Source organism: Desarmillaria tabescens (genome assembly GCF_030435595.1).
Source record: "Desarmillaria tabescens strain CCBAS 213 chromosome Unknown EV420scaffold_1, whole genome shotgun sequence".
NCBI classification, from domain to species: domain Eukaryota; kingdom Fungi; phylum Basidiomycota; class Agaricomycetes; order Agaricales; family Physalacriaceae; genus Desarmillaria; species Desarmillaria tabescens.
Window position 1 is genome coordinate 212110 of NW_026848300.1, and position 20976 is coordinate 233085.

Consider the following 20976-nt stretch of genomic DNA (forward strand, 5'->3'; position numbering starts at 1 on the left):
TGTGTCCATCAACAGGTGTAGATCGATCAAAATCCCAAGATCGCTCTCAATTTTTTTTTTTTACTTCCGGTTCGAGGGAAGACTAATAGGGCCCTGAATGTCATATGCATTGCTGAGTTGTTGTTGGGTTTCCTCGCGAGAGCCCGGGCCAACAATCCAGCCTGCGGCGGAGAAGAGTATGTTCTCCCACTAATCATCGTGACTCATGGATAGGCTACGGAAAGCCGTTCGATTCGATGACGGCTTGGTTTACATACAAGGCTTTCGGCGTTATCGTCGCGTGTGCTCTCGGCGTGACTAGGCGTCTCGGAGAAAATATGCATAGAAGGGAGAAAAGAAATCATACGCAGCAGCACCCGGTCTTGAGAAGCACAGACGAGCTGGCTGCAACGCTTCTTTGGGGTACGAAAATGATGGAATCACGTCAACGGTCATCTCGGAGATCCACTATGGTGCTTGGATCTCTGCCCAAATGACGATTTCCGTTTTCCAGGAGGATGAAAATGAAATTCTTCTCGAGGGAGTAACGATACTAAATCTTCGCTCTACATCCGCCGTTCTCCTTGTGATGAAGCGGTGAAAAGCGCCACGGCGCGCTGCATAATGATTGACGACGTCGACACCATTCGATCATGGCCGTCGATCCCGTGTAGTGGGAAACCCCGGGGTCATTCGAGCAATCCATTGTATACAATTACACTGACAGATACTGATAGTCCAAATATTATGACTAAGTGGGAAAACAGTAGATGGATAATTGGCAGGCGGACAGGCCATCACTCATTCTTGACCGTCTCATACTCAGACGTGCTAGAAGCGCCACCCCAGCCGAACCAGCTGCTTCCCCGCTTCTGAGCAGCAGGGCGCGAATCGTACGAGTAACCAACTCCGTCTCCTCCAGCAGGCCCCACATCGTACCCTTCGACGTCGCTCGGTACTTCTATCTCCTCATATCGCCCGGACACAGACGTGGCACGTTCTCGCAGGTACATATCCTGGTCTGAGGACACCCGGGGGGGACTCAGTAGGGGCGATCCAGATGGCATCGGCTCGCCAACTTTGGGCAGGGCTGCTAGCTCGGCCTCTAGCTGCCGTCGTCTCTCTAAGATGGACTTTGTGGTCGGCCCCGATGAGGAGGTCCCCATTCGCGACGATGTAGGTGTCGGGGCCGGGGTCGCCTGTTTCAGAAGCGCCGCGCCTGATGCGACGATGCTGGGCCCATACGACCTCCAGAACGACGTAACGAGCTGAGCGGGACCCGACACAGGATTGTTAAGAGACGGCGGCGGCGCTTCTGATCCACCGCCCGCTACCGGATCCGGTGAAGACTGCTGTCCTACACTAGCCGAAATCTGGTCCCAGAGGGCCCGAGCGCGCGATTGGACAAAGGCATACAATTTGGCTCTCAGGGATGCCGTCGTTGCGTCAATTTGTGCTTCGTGAGTACTGAAGAAAGGCTCTAAGTGGTTGATATAGAGATATGTGGATCCCTGGGTCTGGGGAAGGGAAAGGTAGAGGAGGAAGAGCGTCTTTGTGAGGTAATAGAACGGGATCCTATAATGAACCGGGATCAGTAAAATGGACGATAAATGAGTATTTGTTGATGAAAGGAGCCATGGAACGTAAACACAAAGGAGGCAGGGCTCACCATGAGATCAGCCACTCGGCAACATATTCAACCGCAACAATGCATCCAAGCACCGACCAGTACATAAGCCATCGTTCTAGTTCCTCTTCCGATGCTGGTCGCTGGCTGAGTGTCTTGTAAGACGCGTAACCAGGATACAAAAACGCAGACACGGAACTGGTACACGTAGCATATAAGCACACCCATCGATGGCAAGATCTCGACGATAGACGCACCAGATTATTCGCGATGTGAGATAGAAGAGCATGTCTAGTGCGAGGCTTGCTAGAGGCGGTAAAGGAAAAGAGTGTAGGTCTTGCCTCGTGCCCAGTTAGGGGGGTGACGTAATAAGGCAGAGTTCGGTCACGTGCTTCGTACCCATCTTATCCACCGCTCACGAGGAGGACCATGGCCCGTCGTCGTCGTCCACTGTTCACTCGCCGCAAGTCAACAAGAGTTACCAACAGACAACTAGGGGGAGATCCAACCGCGCCATCGCGGGCACAGTTCACGTCCTGGAACAAGTTTGCACGGTTCGTTAGTAAGGATCGTCTATTCCTTCCTCGTTCTTTGGCTCATTGTTTTCGTCTCTAGTGCCGGATGTGGACGGCGTGGAACATCAAATAAAAGTGAATGACGAGTCCGTCCTTTCCCTTCTATCCCAGTGCACCATTCTAATGGACTCAGCGTTCTCGTCTGGCCACAGGGTCGATCAATCGACGAGACTCTAAAGATGGACGAGTACTGGCTGGCTAAAGTGCGCGACATACGGTCATCAGAGCAGGATCGCGCGGATGTATGTCTTCCTTTGATAACCTCTCCCAACTTCTAACCGGCCTAGGTATGGGTTTGGGTCCAGTGGTACTACTCACCGCGCGACGTGGCCGATGTGATCAAGTCGTTGTAAGTGCCCTTTGTTTGCGTCACTTTACCTTTCATAATGGCGCATATAGCGACCCCAATGCATGCGGAAAACATGAACGGATATTCTCCGACCATTACGACTTTATCCACTCGACAACTATAGACGGTAGGCGACTTGCCTCCACGTCGGTGCGACGGCGGTTCTAACTAGCTTAGGTACTGCTACTATAAAACGGTACAATGATGGAGATATGGAACAGAGCGCCATAGGTAAGGACAGTTATTGGTGTCGGTATAACTTCGAGAGGGAAGCGCGAACACTTGCCGTACGTGTTTCCTCCTTCGTCTATATTCTTACCAATTCCTTTCAAAGCCAAAGCCGAGCGACGCGTGCATTTGCCAATACCCCTACGACCCGGACGATGACACCGTGGTCATGCACTTCTGTCCTCGCCCAAGCTGTCGGAAAGCATATCACCAATCTTGTCTCGTAAAAGAAAAGTTCAAGGAACCAGTCACTCCGGATCGACCATTACGGCTTCTTTTGTCTTCGCCAGATAGCGATGAACCATTCACTGTCCCACCTAGACGCTCTTCTCGCTCAAGGAAAGCCCGGCCCGAACAAACGATTGAGGAGCTCTTGGAGGGTCTCCCGGATGAGTTGGTCAGAGTGGCGAAGCAGCCTATGGTGAAAGGCGCCAAGTACCCACTTGGTGGGATTGTTGGGAATATTACTTGGGTGAGCAGGGCAAGGCGGTTGGTGTACGATGCTCTCAGTGGCTTTGGTGTTCCGGATGACTGGAAAGACGGAATAGACTGCTCGAAGGCTATCGTAAAATTCAAAGATCGTAATGTCATTCCAGCTCTAATCTGTCCACAGTGCAAAGGTCCGATATGACTTTTTGGTGTATCTATTTTCCTGGTATCTTGCTAGATGTTGTATTTCTATTAGCTGTATATAATATTGTAGTATATTGGGGATATCCACTTGTCGTCCGATGCTTGATCGCTCTTTGATTGACAAAGTTTGCCTTCTTCAGATGGCTTCCACCACCGTAGCAGACGATTGGGATGCACCTCCAGCTTCGACTTCGGTAGGCTCCTACGATTTCAGGCTATGAGCTCGTCGTACTCATTACCAGACACGAGCTGCGGTAGCCTCAGCCCCAGTAAGGGACGACTGGGAGGACGACGACGACGATGAGGAGGATGAAGCCCAGGCTCCCACAGAGGAAGCGAACCAGAGACTATGGAACGATGCGTGCGTTGCCGTTCACTGCATCCAAAACTTACCAACCAACCAATCTCACCTCTAGTAACACCAAATCCGCCGCCCCAATGCCCACCGTCGTCTCAAGCTCAACACCCACACCCCCACCAGCCGCCTTCCAGCCCGTCATGCGTATCCTCAAGCGGCCCACGAACTCTCCCAATAGCTCGGTGTCATCTGTGCCTAGTACGGAGTCTTTCAGGGAGAGAGAGGCGAGGTACCAGGCAGCGAGGGAAAGGATCTTTGGGAATGGGAATGAGAATGGGGAGGGGCTGGGGCCGTCGTCGACGGTGGTACGGAATCCTAGAGGGCCGGAGGAAGGTTCTACTGAGAAGGGATTTACGCGACGTAGGACGGATGACGGGTAGTGGTTCCTATACATACTGTCTTTTGGATTTTCTTTCTTTCGGCGAGGGTTCCCGCGGTTTACATATGTACCATGGGCATGGGCATATGGACATCGTACAGTTACATAAAAATCAACAAAAAAATGAATTTTTGCGTCCATGTTGCTCCTTATTCTGAATGGAAAAAGTCAGAAACGTAGTAATAATGCTTTATCTTTTTGAAGGCGTATCTAAATGTAGCTGATGTACGGAGTTGTAGAGATACGAGTTCGAGAGTATATAATAAAGCCGGCTTGCCAGATTAGCTTGAAGTCCGTTCCGCTTTTTTCCCTTGAGATCCGAGACGACCTGTTTCCAGGGGATTGATATTCCAGGGTTTGCCTGGTGTCATTCATTGACGCGTCCCCTACAGGCTGCGCTTGTCGACACACGCACGTTCCATATTTTTACGGCTTTCCCCATACGAGCTTGACACACTCGGATAGGCATACTTGATGGGGATCGTATGGGCAGAAGAAAAACCCACTCTCGGTGCCAGTGGGACCAGTACGAGGCCGTCTGCGCGTGGATACTTATTACATAGGTCGCATTCGGATTCGGAGGACTAAACACCGTAAAGCCTCCGTGAACGCAGAGCCCCGTGAAGTAGAGCCAGATTCAAGGCCGATGTAAGGCATGCCACAGGTCCAGACGAGAGCATTTTATCCTCACATTGATCCAGATATCAAGATAACTACCGTACAGACCCCGTCGCGGCACCTTCCGTCTCGCATATCTTCCTAAATCGTAGGAAGACCTGCAGGCGATAGTACCGTTTAGTAATGCCGGGTTGGTTGGAGCACCGGAGTGGTGCGAAAAGCAGCGGCACTTGTAAATTTACTGTGTCAGGTCCCAATCACCGCACTTGCAGGAAGAACCGACATGGTTCAGCTGGGACGACCCTGTGTTATATAAGATATCTTGTCAGAAGAATTACATTTGACTAGAGTCGGGTTTACTTTGATGTCAGTGGTTCGAATGTGAGATGAACATCTAAACCCTCGTTTTCACTAGAGTAGAGTAGTATCATGAGATATCAGGGAAAATAAACATCACAGGATATTGGCACTGACTGAGGATTTGAGATAAAGGGTTATCAGTTGCATATAACCATTCGCGATTTGCTGTCCCTATTGATATGGGGTAATTAAGATCCATGATTTGTTATGTAGATTCTCCATCTCGTTTGCGCCAGGGTCGAGGGATGGGGGAGAGATTAATTAGGTTTATCCTTAGTGTAAAAGCCAGGAGTGTGGGAAATGGGTGGACAGGAAGAAGCTTCATATGACCATTTTTTAAGTGGCCCGAGCAGTAGCTCCATTGACTTAGAAGCGTAGGCACTGTTTTGTGAATGTTCGATGTTGTTGCGTCCCTTCATAAACAGTGATTTAATTCATGCAAACGGCTGTAGAGGAAAGGGTACCGAGATGTCAAAAGAGTTGCAGAGATGCTTGGATTTTAGAATGTAGAGGTAAGATGGAGGGTGCTGGGTGAGGCTCAAGGCACAGAGATCGACAATCGTTCTTTGGAATTAGTCTAAACCGAGATATACCGCTTTCACAATTTGTGGAGAACCGTGTGACTGATAACTGGTGCCCACATTTGTACAGTGAGGTCAACAAATTGCAAAGTCCTGAAGAAGGTGTAGAATTTCATGGAAAATATCACGACTAAGGAGAGCAGCATACTACTCACTAATTCTTCCCAATGTCCGCCTGTACGCCTGGGTAGTGGGCACCTAACTTGGCGTGGTCAAAGGAGTCATCGTTGACATCATTCAAGCTACAGCCAAACACAAGCAAAGAATCCCCTCCGTTAACCGCAACGTCCATCTGTAGCGTCTGAAATTCGCGTTCAAGTTGGTCTGATCCACTCGGAGACTGCTCTTACAACAATGCGTATTCAGTAACTCGGGATATACAAAGTTACTATGGAAGATCCACAATCTACGCTTAAGTGGGTTCAAGTTCTCATGCTTCAGTTCTACCACTTATTTGCGTTACAGAGAAGCGAAAGGTCTACACCAAATCTTGAAGGAGTCGCTGAAAAAGAAGGAACCATTCGATAAGGAAACGGATTTCCAACGGAAGAAGTGAGTTGTTTGCTGTTCAGACTTGTACTGTTGCCGAATATCCAACAGTCTGCGACGCTGTTATCTCAATCTTCTCCTCCTTCATCCCTATGAACCAGAATCTCAAGATGCAGAGAACCATCTTTGGATGCAGACTTCCTATGCTATCATATCCGTCTACAAGCAGCGTATCGCTACCCTTGATCGCATATTGCAGAGCCAACCCCAGCAGCACCACCAACACGGTCACGGACCCGTAGAATACCGAAAGCTCGTCCAACGTTTCCGCCAGTTCCTCGCCGAGGAGGAAAAGTTTTGGTCACAACTAGTTACTAGGTACCAGCGATCCTTTGGACTCGATGAAGCCAAATCGGCGCTTGTCACTTTGGAGATCATTCCTGCTACCGGAACCCCCGATAACGACGCTACACCCCCCAACGGCCGCAACCATTTCCAGTTTCCTCGGATGGAATCAACCGAATCTGTCATACCCACGACACCTGAGGAACGCGAGGACCGTCTGTCTATCCTCAGCAAAGCGCTTGTTTGCTTGGGTGATATCGCTAGGTACCGTGAGCAGTATAACGAGGGCGGAGGGAGAAGTAAAATCGGCCATGACGACTTCCCTAGGCGAGGACGGAACAGGAGAGGGGGTGCCCCAGGTGGAGAGTCTCTTCCTAGGCCCAGGAATTATTCGAAAGCGCGACTTTGCTATGAGCAGGCGCGTCTTCTAGTTCCTCATGACGGCAACCCTTCGCATCAGCTAGCCATCCTCGCCTCTTATCAGAAAGACTCTTTTGAGTCTTTGGCACATTATTATCGCGCTCTCTGCGTCCGTCAACCCTACGACACTGCGGCTGAGAATATGGGCACCGTGTTGACTAAAGCGCTGGAACAATGGAAGGTCCGCTCTAAGAAGGAGAAAGACACTGGTCCTTCTGTCGATCCGTCTCAAGTTCCCAAGATCATAGTTGTGACAGCATTTAAAGAGAAGATTGTAATCCTGCACGCTCTGTGGCGTCTCGGTTTGCAAAAGTAGAGTTTTCAAAGCCTGTTCAAAAAGTCGCGTCTGATTCTTGTTTTTAGGATGGACTCGTTGACAAGGAAGCAATCTAAGGAGATCTACACTGAGCTAATCGACCTTGTTTCCGGACGACACTTACCTGAAGACTTCATTATCAGAATCTTCGTGACCGCCCATGGTGCTTTGTGGAAGCATCGAATGTTCCGTGATTCACCGGCCTCGGTAGCAACCCGTAAGGCAGCAGACTCGTCGCCCTCATCTACATTATCCCCTACTGTCATTGAAGCTCGGATCCTCTGTCATGTTCTCCTCCTCCACCGAGCCTTACTTGAGGTTGGAATAGAGGAGCTGAAAGTGCCTCTAGACGATGTTGAGCAAACTGATCTCGCCCAACGGATAACCGCCACTTTCCGTCGTACTCTTAAAGCATTGAGAGTGGCGAGCAAATGGCTACGCGCCAACTATGCTTACGTCCTTGAGAAAGGAAAAGAATTTCGCGACGACGCCAGCGAGATCGCAGAGTTCTGGTCCGTCTTCGCCAAATTTATTAGCGCGCTCTCACATGTGTTCCCTGTGGATCGCTTACCGGAGTTGAAGTTTGGCTTGGAAGAAGATGTTGAACTACAGGGATTTTTGCCTTTGAAGATGGCCGTTATCAAGCGCCACACAGAGGGGGAAGAGCAAGGGCATCCTAATATCGAGCAGTTGATGAGAATCAGTGACCTTCTCATGGATGCACAGTTCTTCGCAGATGAAGAAGTAAGTGCTTTTGCACGCAATCCAAACATTAAATTAACACTATTTTTAGTGCTCACCTCTGCACACTGCGGGCATCTTGAGTTCGAAGACTTCTATTCCTGCTTCTCTGTCAACAGGCAGTACTGTTGCATTGGTAGACCACTTTGTGCCTTACCTCTCTGAGAGAAAGGAGGACGAAGTCATGACCGAGGCCACTAGTGATACAAATGACGATATTATTCACGCCGCGTTTGAACACTTGAATGCTCAGGAACAGGATGAAGAGGACGAAAATGAAGAAATGGTGCTTTATCCCAGGTACTTATCTTTTCATTTATATGTCCCACTGTTCAAATAGTTTCACAGGCCGACACCACCTACTATATCTCCGGTCTCGCGTCCTACTCCCATCACGCCTATCAAGCCATTGAGTCCAATAGCTCCGCCGGCCACCTCGCCTCTGAAGAATAGATCACCTCTCATCACACCCAAGACAGCTCACCCGCCCATAACTGCACAAGATCTGCTCCACACCTTCATGAGTGTGCCTCGCACTGCTTCTCGTAGTATCTCTGAATCAAGGCCGCCTCTTCTGTTTGGTCCGGAACCTAATCAGCCGCGATCCATCTGGTCAGCCGTTCAGGATGAACCGTCTCTCCAGCCCCCAGGCCATAAAAACCAAAGTCCTCTCATTTCTCATTCACAGCTATATGAAACGCCACCGTCTGCGCCGCAAGCGACTTGGCCCCCGCCATTGTCATCTTCGACACAGGTTCCACAAACATACATTCCTGGATCCATTCCATCGGCTTCTTTCCCTTCACAGTCACAGTCCTCTTCTTTGAACCACCACCAACGGAATTTATCAGCCAATGTAGGCAATTTGCGCGCTCCGGGTCTCAGTCCTAACATGTCCCAGCACTACGTGAGTGGGTACCCGCCACCCATCGAGCAGCCAACTTTTGTCGGCGGAACTCATGAGCTCTATCCGCCCACCGCGACGGCGATGGATGCCGATGTCGCTGCCTTGTATTACCCAGCGAGTCCCACCCACCCAATACACTCGCGACACATGTCTCTAGACCCCAGGCAGGCATACATGACTCCCTCAGTATGGGGACCAGCGGGATAAGATGTTACGATAACAATTCGCGTTTTTTTCCTTTCTAAGTAGAGAGAGAGCCTTGCTGCAGGATTGGTCAGTTTTCCAACACCTATAGCCAGCGCTGTAGGCCAAGATGGTCGGCACTTTTTTTACACGGCCGGAAATTTCCCTAACGTTGGCTATGCTTTCGTCCAGCACCCACCGTGCACGATGGTAGATTATGCACACTCTGTTATGCGTTGCTTTTTTTCGTCGTCGGTATGTTATGTGTACTGCCGGTGTACCAACATGTTATTCTCTGTTTTCTAAGTATGAGTTTTTTTAAAAGAATCTTTGAATGAATGACAAGTGGATTTGTTTCGTCTGGCAGCCTTCGAGCAGCTATATACTCGGGTCTACCCGTAACGGTTTTTGAGTTATCATCTCGGATTTATTCCGCTACTAATCCTCAGAGAAAGTCCTCGAATACAAACCAGCACATGTGATCTGTACGTTTTCTCAACACGAAATGGCTTGGGTTAAGACTGATCAACAAGCAGACATATACTTATGTCGTGTCTACAGCGTGATATTCTACGTCTGCACAGATTAGAATGCGTTTGTGTTTTTTGTGCTCTTCGCATTCTTCTTTTTAATTTTCAATCGAAATTCTGGAAGGTTTTCGGTAATCTATGACAGAAATATTGCCCATCACCGAGAAATACCGGATTAGCGCACGAGTAATACATGTATATCACTTCCAGGGAAACCCGTTCATCCCTATAGTTAACAACTGTCTTCTCATGAACCTCCAACGTGTACTCTTAAGGTGATACGGGCGCGCCGTGCGGCCCTTGCCTCAGGTTGTCTATCAACTTAACGGGGCCTACACCTCAGAGTCAGATTAACCTCCGCTCTTCCGTTCGAATGTGGTAAATATGCCGTCAGGGCTACGTTTGCAAATCGTCACGAGATGCCGAGTAGCAAATCAGTCTCGAGAGATGAGATCTTGAATTTATGCGAATCTAAACGCTGGACTGCCCCTCTCCAAGGATGCCCACGTCAACTTCTCTTTCCACCCCTTCGCCTTCCAGTTGTTCAAACTTTCCGGGAATTCATCGATCACCCCTGGAATAGTAGCGTCATGCGCAATTATAACCAGAATATCCGGACTCGCATCCAGCTTCCCCAGTTTGATGATTGTATTACGAGCCGTTTCCAGATCTGCATACGCCGACTGTTCTGATGGGAGAGCAAGGAGGGGGGTGGTACACGATGTAATGGAACGGCCTCTGAAGGACTGGAGGACATGACCAGGACAGGGGAAGTGCGTATGAAGATCGGCTGTAGGTCGCAGCTGACCGACATGATGGCAGGAGTCGCCACCGAGTAAGACGAATGACGTCGGAGTGACTCGTGCAAGGGCGGTGATGTGCCCAACTTGGTGCTATGTCATAGTTGGAGTTAGCTGTATCTTTCATGCAGCTCGGATCGGGAGGACTTACGCCAGGAGAATTCAGGATGTAGAGACTACCATCAGAGAAGTAGTCGAGCGCCTCGTAGTCGCCGATAGCGAGGTTGAAATCATTAAGGTCAAGCTCAGTTACTTTGCGGCCTCTGAGGAGTATGCCGACGTCAGCTACGCCAAGCAACAAAGTGTGAATGACCTTACGCAAAATCCGACTCAAAGAGATGAGACTCCGGCGTGGTCGGGTATGTGCGCATATCCAAACCAGGTCCAACGACTAGCTCGGTGCTAGCTGGAAACTTGGACATCTCACCTAGTGGATACCATAAGCTCTCAAATCCCATCTTCTGAGCTGGCGTAGACATACCAGTATGATCGAAATGACCGTGACTAGACGATGAATATACATTTAGCCCAGTTCATGGTTATCTTGGATGACACAACTTACCTCCAAATAACTGTATCAATAGTCGCCGGGTCAAACCCACCCTCCTGGAGCCTGTCAAAAACGTCTTTGTCGGCAAAATCCAGTATGAATCCTTGGCTCTTCCACAGTGCTGCTAGCTGCTGGACTATGGGAGGAAGGCTCATCGGATCCTTCCGCAGTCCCAGATCGAACATTAATCGTTTCCCTGAGGCGTGCTCAATATAGAAGGCGTAGATGGGCGATTGAATTGTTTCATAACCTGGAAGCACCGGCTCAATGACGAATGCAGCAGGTAACATTGATGATGGTGCGCCAACGTCGATAGCTTTAACAGTCACAGTGGATTGGGAAGGTGGGATGCCAAGATCGATGAATGAAGACATACTAGCGATACACAGTGCGTCGAGATCAGTTCTTGCGTCGAGGGTTGTATATAATACATTGACAACCGTAGCTTTTATATAGCCTAAGCGGACATACGGGAAGTTTAGTCAGACCCAATGAGATTCCATCCGGTGCGATGGCTCGGGTTTCGTGAGGCGCATGGTGTCACCAAATCGAACCCTACCAACCAAGCAAGACAGCGAGTAGCATAGGCCTCATTATCCACGACGAAGGAGGACCAACCTAAACGTAGGATCGTCCTTTTCCAAGAAAGCCACATTGCCCTTTCCTTCCATCCTTTCGCCTTTCAGTCATTCAGACTACCAGCGAGCTCATCAATCACCCCAGGAAGAGTAGCGTCTGGCGTAACTAAGATGAGAATATCCAGGTTCACGTCGAACTCGCACAGTGTGATGCAAGTCGTTTCCTGGTCAGCATAGGCACACTGTCTCGACGACAGTAGAGAAAGGAGAAATGTTGTGTGCCACGAAGTGGAAGACCAGAGAATATGTCTATGACAAGGGACGATCTTGAAGAGATTCGCTTCGCGTGACCTGAAAGCAGGCTCAGGTTAGGAGCTTTCAAACAGAGACAGAATGAAGATGCTCACGCAAAGTCCGTCTTGGGAGTTGGAATGATCCCGTTGCAGTCCTTGTCTATCCCAGCAAAGACTTCGCCACTGCTACGGCCTGCTTTTGGGAAGTTCGTGGGTGTACCGCATCAACTTTTTTGGATCATGCTGGAAACGGTCATCCTGGAGAAAGACGAGATGCAGGAAGGAACGGACGGCCGGCTTTAGGATAAGAATGAGGGAAGATCATTAGGTCAAGTGGAGACAGGTGTGTACCGATTTTCCACTTCTTTTGTGCCTACTACCAGAGCTTTCCCCAAGTTCCCAGTCCAGCTGTTGTCTGTACTGCTTGCTGCTGTATCGTGGGTATTATTTACATTGTTATCGTCATGGGTCGAGAGCGAGTGCTCTTCCAAGATGTGAGGCATCCCGAGTTCGGTCTTGTAAGGAATTCGATTCAGAACGAGCATACGGTATTCCCTCGCGAGCATCGTGTCGCCAAAATAAACCAAAGTGTTCGGCAATGAAAGGATGCCCAGTTCCGTCGCAACACATTCAGTTACAAGGCGAAAATGAGGGTCAATAGCCCCTATAGAGATATGTCGAGTTAGCGCGCAAACTCTAACCATCCACTAGCCGATTGATGTGATTACTCCACGCGAATCCTGATTTCGCGCTGTGAAAATAGCGGCTGAGATAGCAACGCCTCCAGCAGCAGCAAGGACATAGATCAACATCGAGAGCGGGTTGAGTCCCTTCACAAAGGTCGGTGGATGCCACAAGCTTGCATTAGAATCATCGAGCCCGATTGCCTCTGTGTACTTGACCAGAGCCTCGTCGAATTTGCTCTGAGTGGAGAGAGCATGTTCTTCTTCAAGTTGATCCGGGTCGTCTTCTGAAAGATACGTCAAACAGCGAACAGCGTCCACGATGTCCGACCCACAGAGTTCGGAAAAGGAGGCTAAAGAAAATCACAGAGCAGAGGTCACTAAAGAAGAGGATGTCATGTTGTGTGATGGATAAAGGAGAATTGGCATACCCCTACTTGCCGTCAGGTGGACAATAAGAACCCAGTCGGGAATTGGCGCCTGCTTAGGGTGCCTTGATGCCATCTGCCACGATTATTCCTGGAACCACGACGACGACGCGACGACGATAACGAGGACAGTTCATAATGTCGGTAGCGACGGCGACGGTGCTGCCTCGTGAGCGCAGGTTCCCCCACCTGCTTCCCCCAGTGCCTCGTACACATCCTATGCCACTGCGAAATGCCGGCTACGAGCCCATGTACGGTCGTATGAATGAATACCGCGACCTTCAACGTGAGATGGACGAGCTGAGTGAAGAGGAACACGAGCTAGAGGAAATGGTACGTGTCCTTGGCTCTGTCATTCGTCTTCGATGCTCACTCCTCCCAGGACAATAATATCCGTATCCGCGGTTTCAAGACCATCGTACCCATCGGACGGGTCAAAACACAGCAAGAAGAGAAGCAAGAGGTAAGGATAGTGTTGCTCTCTCGTTGCTTGCCGTAGTGAAAGGATGTAAAGGCAGATGAAGCCACTCCAGAAGATGACGAAGGTTCTGCTATCTCTGGTGGCCCTCCGTCTGTAATGGAAGGCGATGATGAGGAAGAGGAGGAAGAGGAAGAAGAAGAGGTTGATTTGGATGCTAGTATGGAAGATTTGGACGAAGGGTCAAGCGAAGAAGAGGAGGAAGAGGAACAAGACCTGGACATGGACGTCCCCGAGGATATCGACGCCACACACTCATTTTAGTGGGAAAACATTAAAGAATACTCTGACAGCGGTCAACGAAATCTCGACCCCAGTTCCTCGAACGCCTCTTCGAGCTCAATTCCACGGTTTAACGTTTATTTTCCAAAGTAGCAATAAACTGAGCCTCGCTAGTCAATGCCAACCAATTGACATCCCGTTCCCCCGAAGCCGAGTCGTGTACTTTGAATACTTGTAATAGCGAATGAGCTACGTAAAAGCTCAATATTTTGGCTTACAATATTTGACGAGTAATTTGTAAAGACCTCGTAATAAGACCAACTGTTGCTCACCCTGACCATCGTCACTCCACATTCATCCACGTTATTTAACCTCCAAGACGTTGACCTAGGTTAACAATACAAAACCCTACAAAACTTTATCAAATGGCGCGCTAGGTGATTATCAAAGTAGCCAGTCACTGTACATACTTTTGATTTTTATTTTGACTCTATATTTTGAACCCGCAACCCGTAATCTATGTATAGAAACGCGGAGGCACTTACTCGTGGCTAGCCCCAGTAGCTACAGAAGGTGTGCAGAGGGATGTTCAGTTCTTCAGTAGTATAGTTTTCTCGTGTCTTCGCATGTCAAGTTTGTGGTACCCAGGGGAGTCGACACCCACCATAGCTTGGGCTACGGGGCACGGGTTTATATGCATGGAACGAGTTCCCTTGATGTTCTCAGAGTCCGTCAGCATTGCCATCTTTCCTCTGACACTTTTCAACCCGGGATTTCCCCCCTCACTCCAGGCTATGATCTCCCAGCCAGTCTTCTGGTGCGAGCTCTTCCTCATCCAGCGTAGGTCGTAAGGGCGGGCCGTTTTGGGTTGCCAGTCTCCGTGAATGCACCCGACTTCTCTAGAGGCGATGCCAGGGCTTCTACGCCCCCTTTCGTCCCTGGGATGTCTGGCAAGTATATGCCTCTGGAGACTCTGTATAGCCTTACACGGTGTCCATCGTAGCGGGGACATTCACAGATAGTACGTACTTGTTAAACTAACAAGGCATCTGCCTACCAGCCGCGCCGTTGACAGGCATATCCCACTGAGAGAAGAGCAAGAGTAAGTTAACAGAAATGATATACAGCCTACATACCTAGATCGCTTCCGTGTCGATTGAATGCCATTCAGAAAAGCTCACCGAGTGTCCTGGATAAGACCTAAAAGAAAATATCGTAAAAGCTTAGGAACGACGAGTTCTACGTATATTCATGGCCCTATATAAACAGGTTAGCGGTCAACTTAGATCTGTGAACCCTAGCATACCAAGGAAAAGCTCTATGATATCAGGTGGCGCGTTGCTTAGTATGAAACATGGCGTATGTATCCACCAGCAAACTCCATTCTTGAAAACGTTGAGGTAGCCGGCTGTAAATACCGTCAGAACAATTTGTATTAGCGTGGAGACAGGCAAAGATCGTATAGGATACGTACGTAGAGAAATCACAGCATTGATAATGCTCAAGCGGCCTTTTGGCGCCGTCGGAAGAGCTAACAGATCATGTGTTAGCGTAAACATGCAAGAATACGGAAAACAAGGCCCGACGCAAAGCTAAAAGAAGTCAAGCTACTATCTCAATTCGTTGACCTCGGTTCAGTAGCATTGTCGTGGACTAATCCCAGGCGCATCACAGCCATTCTGCCAGATATTGACCGGGGGGCATCGTCTAGTAGTACTAGTAGCATGGGAGCAAACCGTCAGGAGGAAAAAAGTGACAATGCGGTGGAAAATGCAGTCTCGTAAACTAGACTCAACGATCTGTATGAAGATAAGTAAAACACATACCTAAGCGGGTTGTCGGGGAGATCGGAGGCCATAACAATGGCTTCCGTTGGAAAAAGTCGGCCCTGCCAGCAGTTTTGGAACTGTCTCTAGCTGTGAGTGCTTCAGATGTATTTTCGTATTTCACTTGCCGTCTTTCCAAGAAAAAAAATATTTGGTAAAGAAACACAAGTTACACATCATGATCTAGGACGAAATCTGGTTGAGGTCGGACCGCGGTAGTACGACATGGAAGTTTAATTGAGTTACTGAGCCTTGTGGCAGTGCAGTCTAGATTCCACCACCAACCACGATCACGTTTTTCAGTGTTCGCAACGCCACCCCCAAAGCTGTGGATTCGCAGCTTTGGATTCGCTGATAACGAGAGCGGGCATCTCTGGGTATCATACGTTCTAGCTTGATACTCGACGCTTGGGAATAGATCCTCCTAGTTCTGACAACGATGGGTAACAGTAACCAGTTCCCCGTGCGTGGATAATACGGCATTTCGTTGTTGGGCAGTGCAGATTTGAGGATGCTAACGACCACTGTAACAAGCCAGGCTTTTCAAGGCGGCTCCCGATACTCACCCCAATGATGAGTGAAAATTCGCCTCCGCTTGTGCCTGCTGTCCGACTCGTTACAGATGTCGATCCAATTGTCACCTGCGAGACTGACATCGGCTCAATGAAAACATGTGCATATGCTCAATAGGATCTACAGTCGATCTCTCTCTCCCACACTCCGACCTGAACGATAACACTCAAGACGCTAAATTTGTACGTAACCATGGAAAAAAATCGTCAAGGTCTCTGACACGACGCACATTAGGCCTCGGGGTAGTAACTCTGGTTGCCGTGCCTCCTTCTCCATTTAAGGGTGTTTCCTTGTACTCTAAGAGTGATAGAAGCTCTGTAGGATTGCCGGAGTAGACCATCTCGGGTCCACATCAAGAGATTTCGACATCTCCCCTCCTGATCAAAGCGGGTTTCACGTCCACAATCATGATCGTCACAATTATAGCAGCCTTCAAACTCAGATACCAAAATTATTTGTCCACGACTGTCGCTTCTCTGAGAATCTCGAGGAACATGTCTTCGCCGACTAAATCTGTATGGATCCATCTTCCTCGCGTTGCGATTTCAGCGTAGAACGTCTCAAACAAGAATCCGGTTACCCGACGGAAATAACATATACATCCTCCTTCTGCGTTGCTTGATTACAGGTCGACCCAGTCGCATCTCCTTCGATATCATACGATCCGTCGACTGCAATTTGTTCAACTTGCTGATTGTATGAAGGAACCCCCTTGATTTGCACCGGAAGCCTAGCTCTGTTGCCACGCCACCTTGATCTTCGTTGGAATCCCACTTCCGCTGAATGATAGTCTTCATTTTCGACAGTGAGAAGAAAATCATGATCCTTCCTCGAGCCACGTTTCCAGGTTATTTCCTCCGCTCCTGGGTATTCAGACCCCGGATATGATAACGTATAGACCGAATCAGCTGGCAATCTCAGTCACAAGTTCATAATGAATTATCAAGGCGTCGTTGGATGGGTTCGACAAACCGAATACGCGGTATGCTTCTTTTCCCCTGCGTTACTTATGTATGATGCCCCAACGCTGATTTTTACCTCTCACCACATGGCTATGTCAAACTATCCCTTCCGACATTCCACGTACTATACACGAGATGAGGACGAATTCATTAGCGAGCTTCCTGTGGGTGTTTCGATAGTCTAGTAAATGTCATTAGTGCTAACGCATCACTTGGTAGCCAATGAGTAGCGAGGAGGATATTTTGCAAGAGCTGCAAAATTACGAGCGTCAGGCCATACCTAATGTGTACCCACCACACTGGCGAAGGCGGCGGATAAGAAGAATACACGGGAATCGCTTTGCAGCGGCTTTCCAGGTGAGGTTTCATTGTGGACATGTTTGACCGTGCGCGCTTATCAACTTCTGCAGACACTAAAACGGAAGCTTCAGAACGGCATTAGGGCGATAGCTGCCACGTTGAGAGGGACTCGGTGATGGGTTTCCGAGAGCTTCAATACCAATCATTTTATCTGCACCACGACCAAAGCATTATTATCTTTGGTATAAGGACATGGACATTGGGGAATAAAATACGGACTCAGTATGTTTGTCTCACGGACCTCAATACCACTACTGTAGCTTTACTTTCCATCCCTTTTTGCGTAACTTGGGCTCTGACTTCTGTCCTTCACATGTCATTTTGAGCTTCCCGACATCTCGACATTACCTTAGCTTAGGTGCCAAGAGACAATTCATCTGATTATTAATCTAGCGCTCCATCGGCCTAATCTGTCCTGCAAAAAAATTGTAAGAGGTAAATGCAAATTCTTCCCCGGCATGCGCGTCTTGAATTTGTGGTCCGCGTCGTCGTACCTAGACTGTTGTGCTCGCTGGTTGAGTTATTATTCTACACGATACTGTGTCGACTTTATAATATTCATGGACTCGGAGTACCAGATAAATATCTTATATTCTAAGTAAAAACAGACTATCCACATAATCAGTTTGCGCCGACGCCAGTACGCATATTGCAGTAACTCGGTATGGAGAGACAACTCCGCACCGAAGACCCTAAGCCCGCACACGGTGCGGATTACCCGACTATTTTCCAAAATTTCCAGATTTTCAGGCGCATCCGTCATCATTGCCGAAATTTGATGGGGCCTGCTTCGACTTCTATTTTCCGGTAATAACTATTCGAGAGCCCCGCTCCTGGGGGCTCCCAATGTTACTTAATGAGGAGCCCTGCCCTAGCGGCGCCAGGGGGGAGCACCGGCCGGACTTGGCGAGTAATGATGTGAGTGGCTCATGGGTGCTCACGCACTCACGAGTTTGGGTTGCGGAACTGAAAAATGCATTTAATATTCGTTTATACCTTTATATACACGGAGAAAAGAGGTTATCTGATTTATATATCATTTTGTGGGGGCCAGGGGGAGCTTCGGTTAATTCTTTGCACAGCGAGGTAACAACAAGTAAGGTGAGATAAGTATAAGAAAATGGGCAGAATCGTCGCAGTTTGATATTACTCCAGGACAATATTTACTACTTACTGGTTAATGCTTGGTAAGTACTGGCTAATAAGTACAAGGTCCCACAAATTAGTCACCAGGAAATCACCAGCCTGAGGTCCACCTCATCTGTATGAATGCTTCTACCAGTCCATAGCTGACAACGACGGAACTGTGTTTACAACCGGCGAGGACTTGAGGAAAGACGCCGGGGACGCAAACCCAAATATGGTATGGGCATGGCCGCTCGGCCGAGAGTGAAAACTTCGAAAACCCTGGGGCTCCCCAATAGTTTTATTCCTATTTTCCCCTGCGTTGCCTGGATATTGCTGTGGACGTGCTCATCACAATGATCGTGCCAATTGTCCGAATCTGCACACGCGCAGCGCTACCGAGACCACGAAATAGCCACAAAGGATTGAGTTATCTCGGCACCGTTGGTTTCACCGGGCATTATTGCACAGTATGAGGTACGCCGGAGCAGGGACGATGGTTTGCTTACAGAGGGACTCGCTTGTGTACTAGACTCGAAGGCTTCTTTCGTCGAGGGCGCCAATTAGGTGTAAGGAGCTGGCTAGGTCATCAGGTCCGTCAAATCCAGAGATTCGAAAAGCCTTGCATTATGTCGTTCAAGCGTTATTGGAGTAGAGTAGGTACAGTTTGGTCTACTTACTCCGCAAACATATGTGCACTGTTATGCTCCCTGATTCGTTTTTGCCTTCTAACCGCCGAAGCCATACAATTCCCGTCAAATCTGGAAGTTCAAAGACGTACTCATTGGTTGCCAAGTTACGAGCCAGCTTTTTAAGCCCGGGAATCCACGCTGTAGGCTCCAAGATACCGATTCGCGATTAGTCGAGGGGAACGGATGGATACGGCGGTCGGGAGGAAAAATTTCCATCAAGGCCAGTTTGTCGGCGCATTCAAAAGACAATGATGTAGGCGGCCTCGAGGTAGCCTCAGCAGTTCTAGTATCAATCTTTTCCCCGAGCTGACGTTGATTCTCATGTCCAGAAGATATATATCTCTATACATCAGGTAGAGAACTTTCGGAGGCAGAACTGCATAGGTTGCGAGGAGACGGGAAATGTACCCATATGTTTAAATTGAGGAGAGGTATCTTCAGGTCCATCATAATGATCGGCCACGCGTATTTCCACGTGTCGCGTCTAGATCTATTTCCGGCGCTCTTTTCAATCAACGCTTTCGAGCGGTTATGTTTCTCATTCCTTCTAACCCTTTGCTCTTGTTCATACACCTTCATTTTTAACCCCCTCATTCGTTGACCGGATCTCCCCGATTATTTATCCGAGCTGTACGTCCGGTAAATTTTAGCCCTCTTTCCGATGCCAGCGGCGGCGACTAGTAGCACGCCTAAGGAATTTCACGTTTCATGTTTGCCGTCGTACGGTACACGTTTCGCTTATCCTCATTTGCGTCTCCCCGGTTCATCTGCTGATACGAACTCTCCAGATTATTTTCTTTGTGTCCTAGTCGACCATCGATCCGTTGCGACGCGTCCGCTACTCAAGTTTACGCGTAAATTGTAAATTGATAATAAATAAACCGTTATCGATGATGCAAAACTCCCTTCTCTCTCGCGGAGAAGACCCCCTTCGGTTGGTCAACGTTTCATCCTCTAGGAAATTTATATCACTAACGGCGCTTGATTGGAACTAGCCTTCTTCACTACCATCTGAATGTTCAGATGATTTCACCGTCATCCTTAGACCCTACCAATCTTCCTGCTACCATCGATATGAAGGCGCTGAGCGAGAATAATCTCCCTACACACGTTCTTGTATTATTCCCTCCCAGGCGGCCACCCGTGCTTATCCCAATAGATGCCGACCGTTATACTCACGGCTTCCGCGCCGAACTCGTATTGCCGTTATCTACGCGCGCAGCACCATATCGGTCTGCATCCAATGAACTGCGCATAACATTACCGCTTACTCCACCTCTCACAATCGTACCCCATCCTCCATCCCTCTCCCTCCTTCTCCTCTTCGGCATGGGCCTAGAAACTTGCCAGAACGACTTGGCGTACCGTATGCTTCCAGCTTCGGTCGTGGATGAGTTCCCGAATGCCGCAGCCATGGCACAAGTCATGAGCCTTTCCGGTGATGAGGAATTTGACAGACGAGTTCAATTCAATATGGGTCTCTGGAGGAACATATTGGGTTTAGGTATCAGGGATACCAGAATTGCGGAGTTGGTGCGAACGGCGGTAGGTGTTACCTCCGAGGCGAGGAAATTGAGGGCACGAGGATGAGTCTGCCAATTATCTGACCCTTCGTTGCATTGCATCATCCAAGTTGCCCTATGTCCATTACCTTACCTTCGAACTAATGTTCTCATTTGCTTTCGACTACGTACTTATTTCTAATACTCCTCTTTCGTAGATTATCTCTCTTTCATACATCAAGTGTAGCTATACCTGTATCTTGTAATATTGGTACCCCACGTAATC

At 48.8% G+C, this 20976-nt stretch overlaps 9 protein-coding genes across 9 annotated transcripts; 5 read left to right on the forward strand and 4 right to left on the reverse strand.

Annotated features, from left to right (window-relative positions):
• Window positions 1-626: 626 nt before the first annotated feature.
• On the reverse strand, window positions 627-2160 carry EV420DRAFT_6586 (TB2/DP1, HVA22 family-domain-containing protein). The gene is made up of 3 exons (XM_060482957.1): window positions 1864-2160; window positions 1649-1804; window positions 627-1554 (listed from the first exon to the last, which is right to left on the reverse strand). Exons 1-3 carry the CDS (start codon window positions 1893-1895, stop codon window positions 777-779), a joined length of 966 nt encoding a protein of 321 aa, XP_060338854.1. The 5' UTR covers window positions 1896-2160; the 3' UTR covers window positions 627-776.
• EV420DRAFT_1492285 (uncharacterized protein) lies at window positions 2012-3505 on the forward strand. The gene is made up of 7 exons (XM_060470738.1): window positions 2012-2168; window positions 2222-2267; window positions 2315-2423; window positions 2469-2530; window positions 2581-2657; window positions 2708-2817; window positions 2865-3505. Exons 1-7 carry the CDS (start codon window positions 2036-2038, stop codon window positions 3387-3389), a joined length of 1062 nt encoding a protein of 353 aa, XP_060338855.1. The 5' UTR covers window positions 2012-2035; the 3' UTR covers window positions 3390-3505.
• A 26-nt stretch (window positions 3506-3531) lies between these two features.
• On the forward strand, window positions 3532-4129 carry EV420DRAFT_1633496 (uncharacterized protein; the record flags this gene model as incomplete). Its single annotated transcript, XM_060476189.1, has 3 exons — window positions 3532-3585; window positions 3634-3752; window positions 3808-4129. The coding sequence occupies 3 exons, from the start codon at window positions 3532-3534 to the stop codon at window positions 4127-4129; spliced, it is 495 nt and encodes a 164-aa protein (XP_060338856.1).
• A 1823-nt stretch (window positions 4130-5952) lies between these two features.
• Window positions 5953-9468, forward strand: EV420DRAFT_1322514 (uncharacterized protein). Its single transcript, XM_060468717.1, has 6 exons — window positions 5953-6103; window positions 6153-6239; window positions 6288-7253; window positions 7305-8001; window positions 8051-8298; window positions 8347-9468. Exons 1-6 carry the CDS (start codon window positions 6078-6080, stop codon window positions 9110-9112), a joined length of 2790 nt encoding a protein of 929 aa, XP_060338857.1. The 5' UTR covers window positions 5953-6077; the 3' UTR covers window positions 9113-9468.
• A 611-nt stretch (window positions 9469-10079) lies between these two features.
• On the reverse strand, window positions 10080-11342 carry EV420DRAFT_1615866 (beta-lactamase-like protein; the record flags this gene model as incomplete). The annotated part of the gene is made up of 5 exons (XM_060475076.1): window positions 10080-10511; window positions 10570-10681; window positions 10737-10845; window positions 10900-10922; window positions 10981-11342. 5 exons carry the CDS (start codon window positions 11340-11342, stop codon window positions 10080-10082), a joined length of 1038 nt encoding a protein of 345 aa, XP_060338858.1.
• A 1131-nt stretch (window positions 11343-12473) lies between these two features.
• EV420DRAFT_1633499 (uncharacterized protein) lies at window positions 12474-13026 on the reverse strand (the record flags this gene model as incomplete). Its single annotated transcript, XM_060476190.1, has 3 exons — window positions 12474-12503; window positions 12568-12875; window positions 12954-13026. The coding sequence occupies 3 exons, from the start codon at window positions 13024-13026 to the stop codon at window positions 12474-12476; spliced, it is 411 nt and encodes a 136-aa protein (XP_060338859.1).
• Window positions 13015-13989, forward strand: EV420DRAFT_1492310 (uncharacterized protein). Its single transcript, XM_060470739.1, has 3 exons — window positions 13015-13283; window positions 13333-13413; window positions 13465-13989. Exons 1-3 carry the CDS (start codon window positions 13089-13091, stop codon window positions 13690-13692), a joined length of 504 nt encoding a protein of 167 aa, XP_060338860.1. The 5' UTR covers window positions 13015-13088; the 3' UTR covers window positions 13693-13989.
• A 250-nt stretch (window positions 13990-14239) lies between these two features.
• On the reverse strand, window positions 14240-16389 carry EV420DRAFT_1472364 (uncharacterized protein; the record flags this gene model as incomplete). Its single annotated transcript, XM_060469047.1, has 11 exons — window positions 14240-14632; window positions 14708-14735; window positions 14832-14850; window positions 14957-15058; window positions 15125-15181; window positions 15477-15607; window positions 15650-15827; window positions 15863-16000; window positions 16043-16117; window positions 16174-16201; window positions 16279-16389. 11 exons carry the CDS (start codon window positions 16387-16389, stop codon window positions 14240-14242), a joined length of 1260 nt encoding a protein of 419 aa, XP_060338861.1.
• Window positions 16390-20081: 3692 nt separating this feature from the next.
• Window positions 20082-20778, forward strand: EV420DRAFT_1633502 (uncharacterized protein; the record flags this gene model as incomplete). Its single annotated transcript, XM_060476191.1, has 2 exons — window positions 20082-20122; window positions 20184-20778. The coding sequence occupies 2 exons, from the start codon at window positions 20082-20084 to the stop codon at window positions 20776-20778; spliced, it is 636 nt and encodes a 211-aa protein (XP_060338862.1).
• Between the last annotated feature and the right edge of the window lie 198 nt (window positions 20779-20976).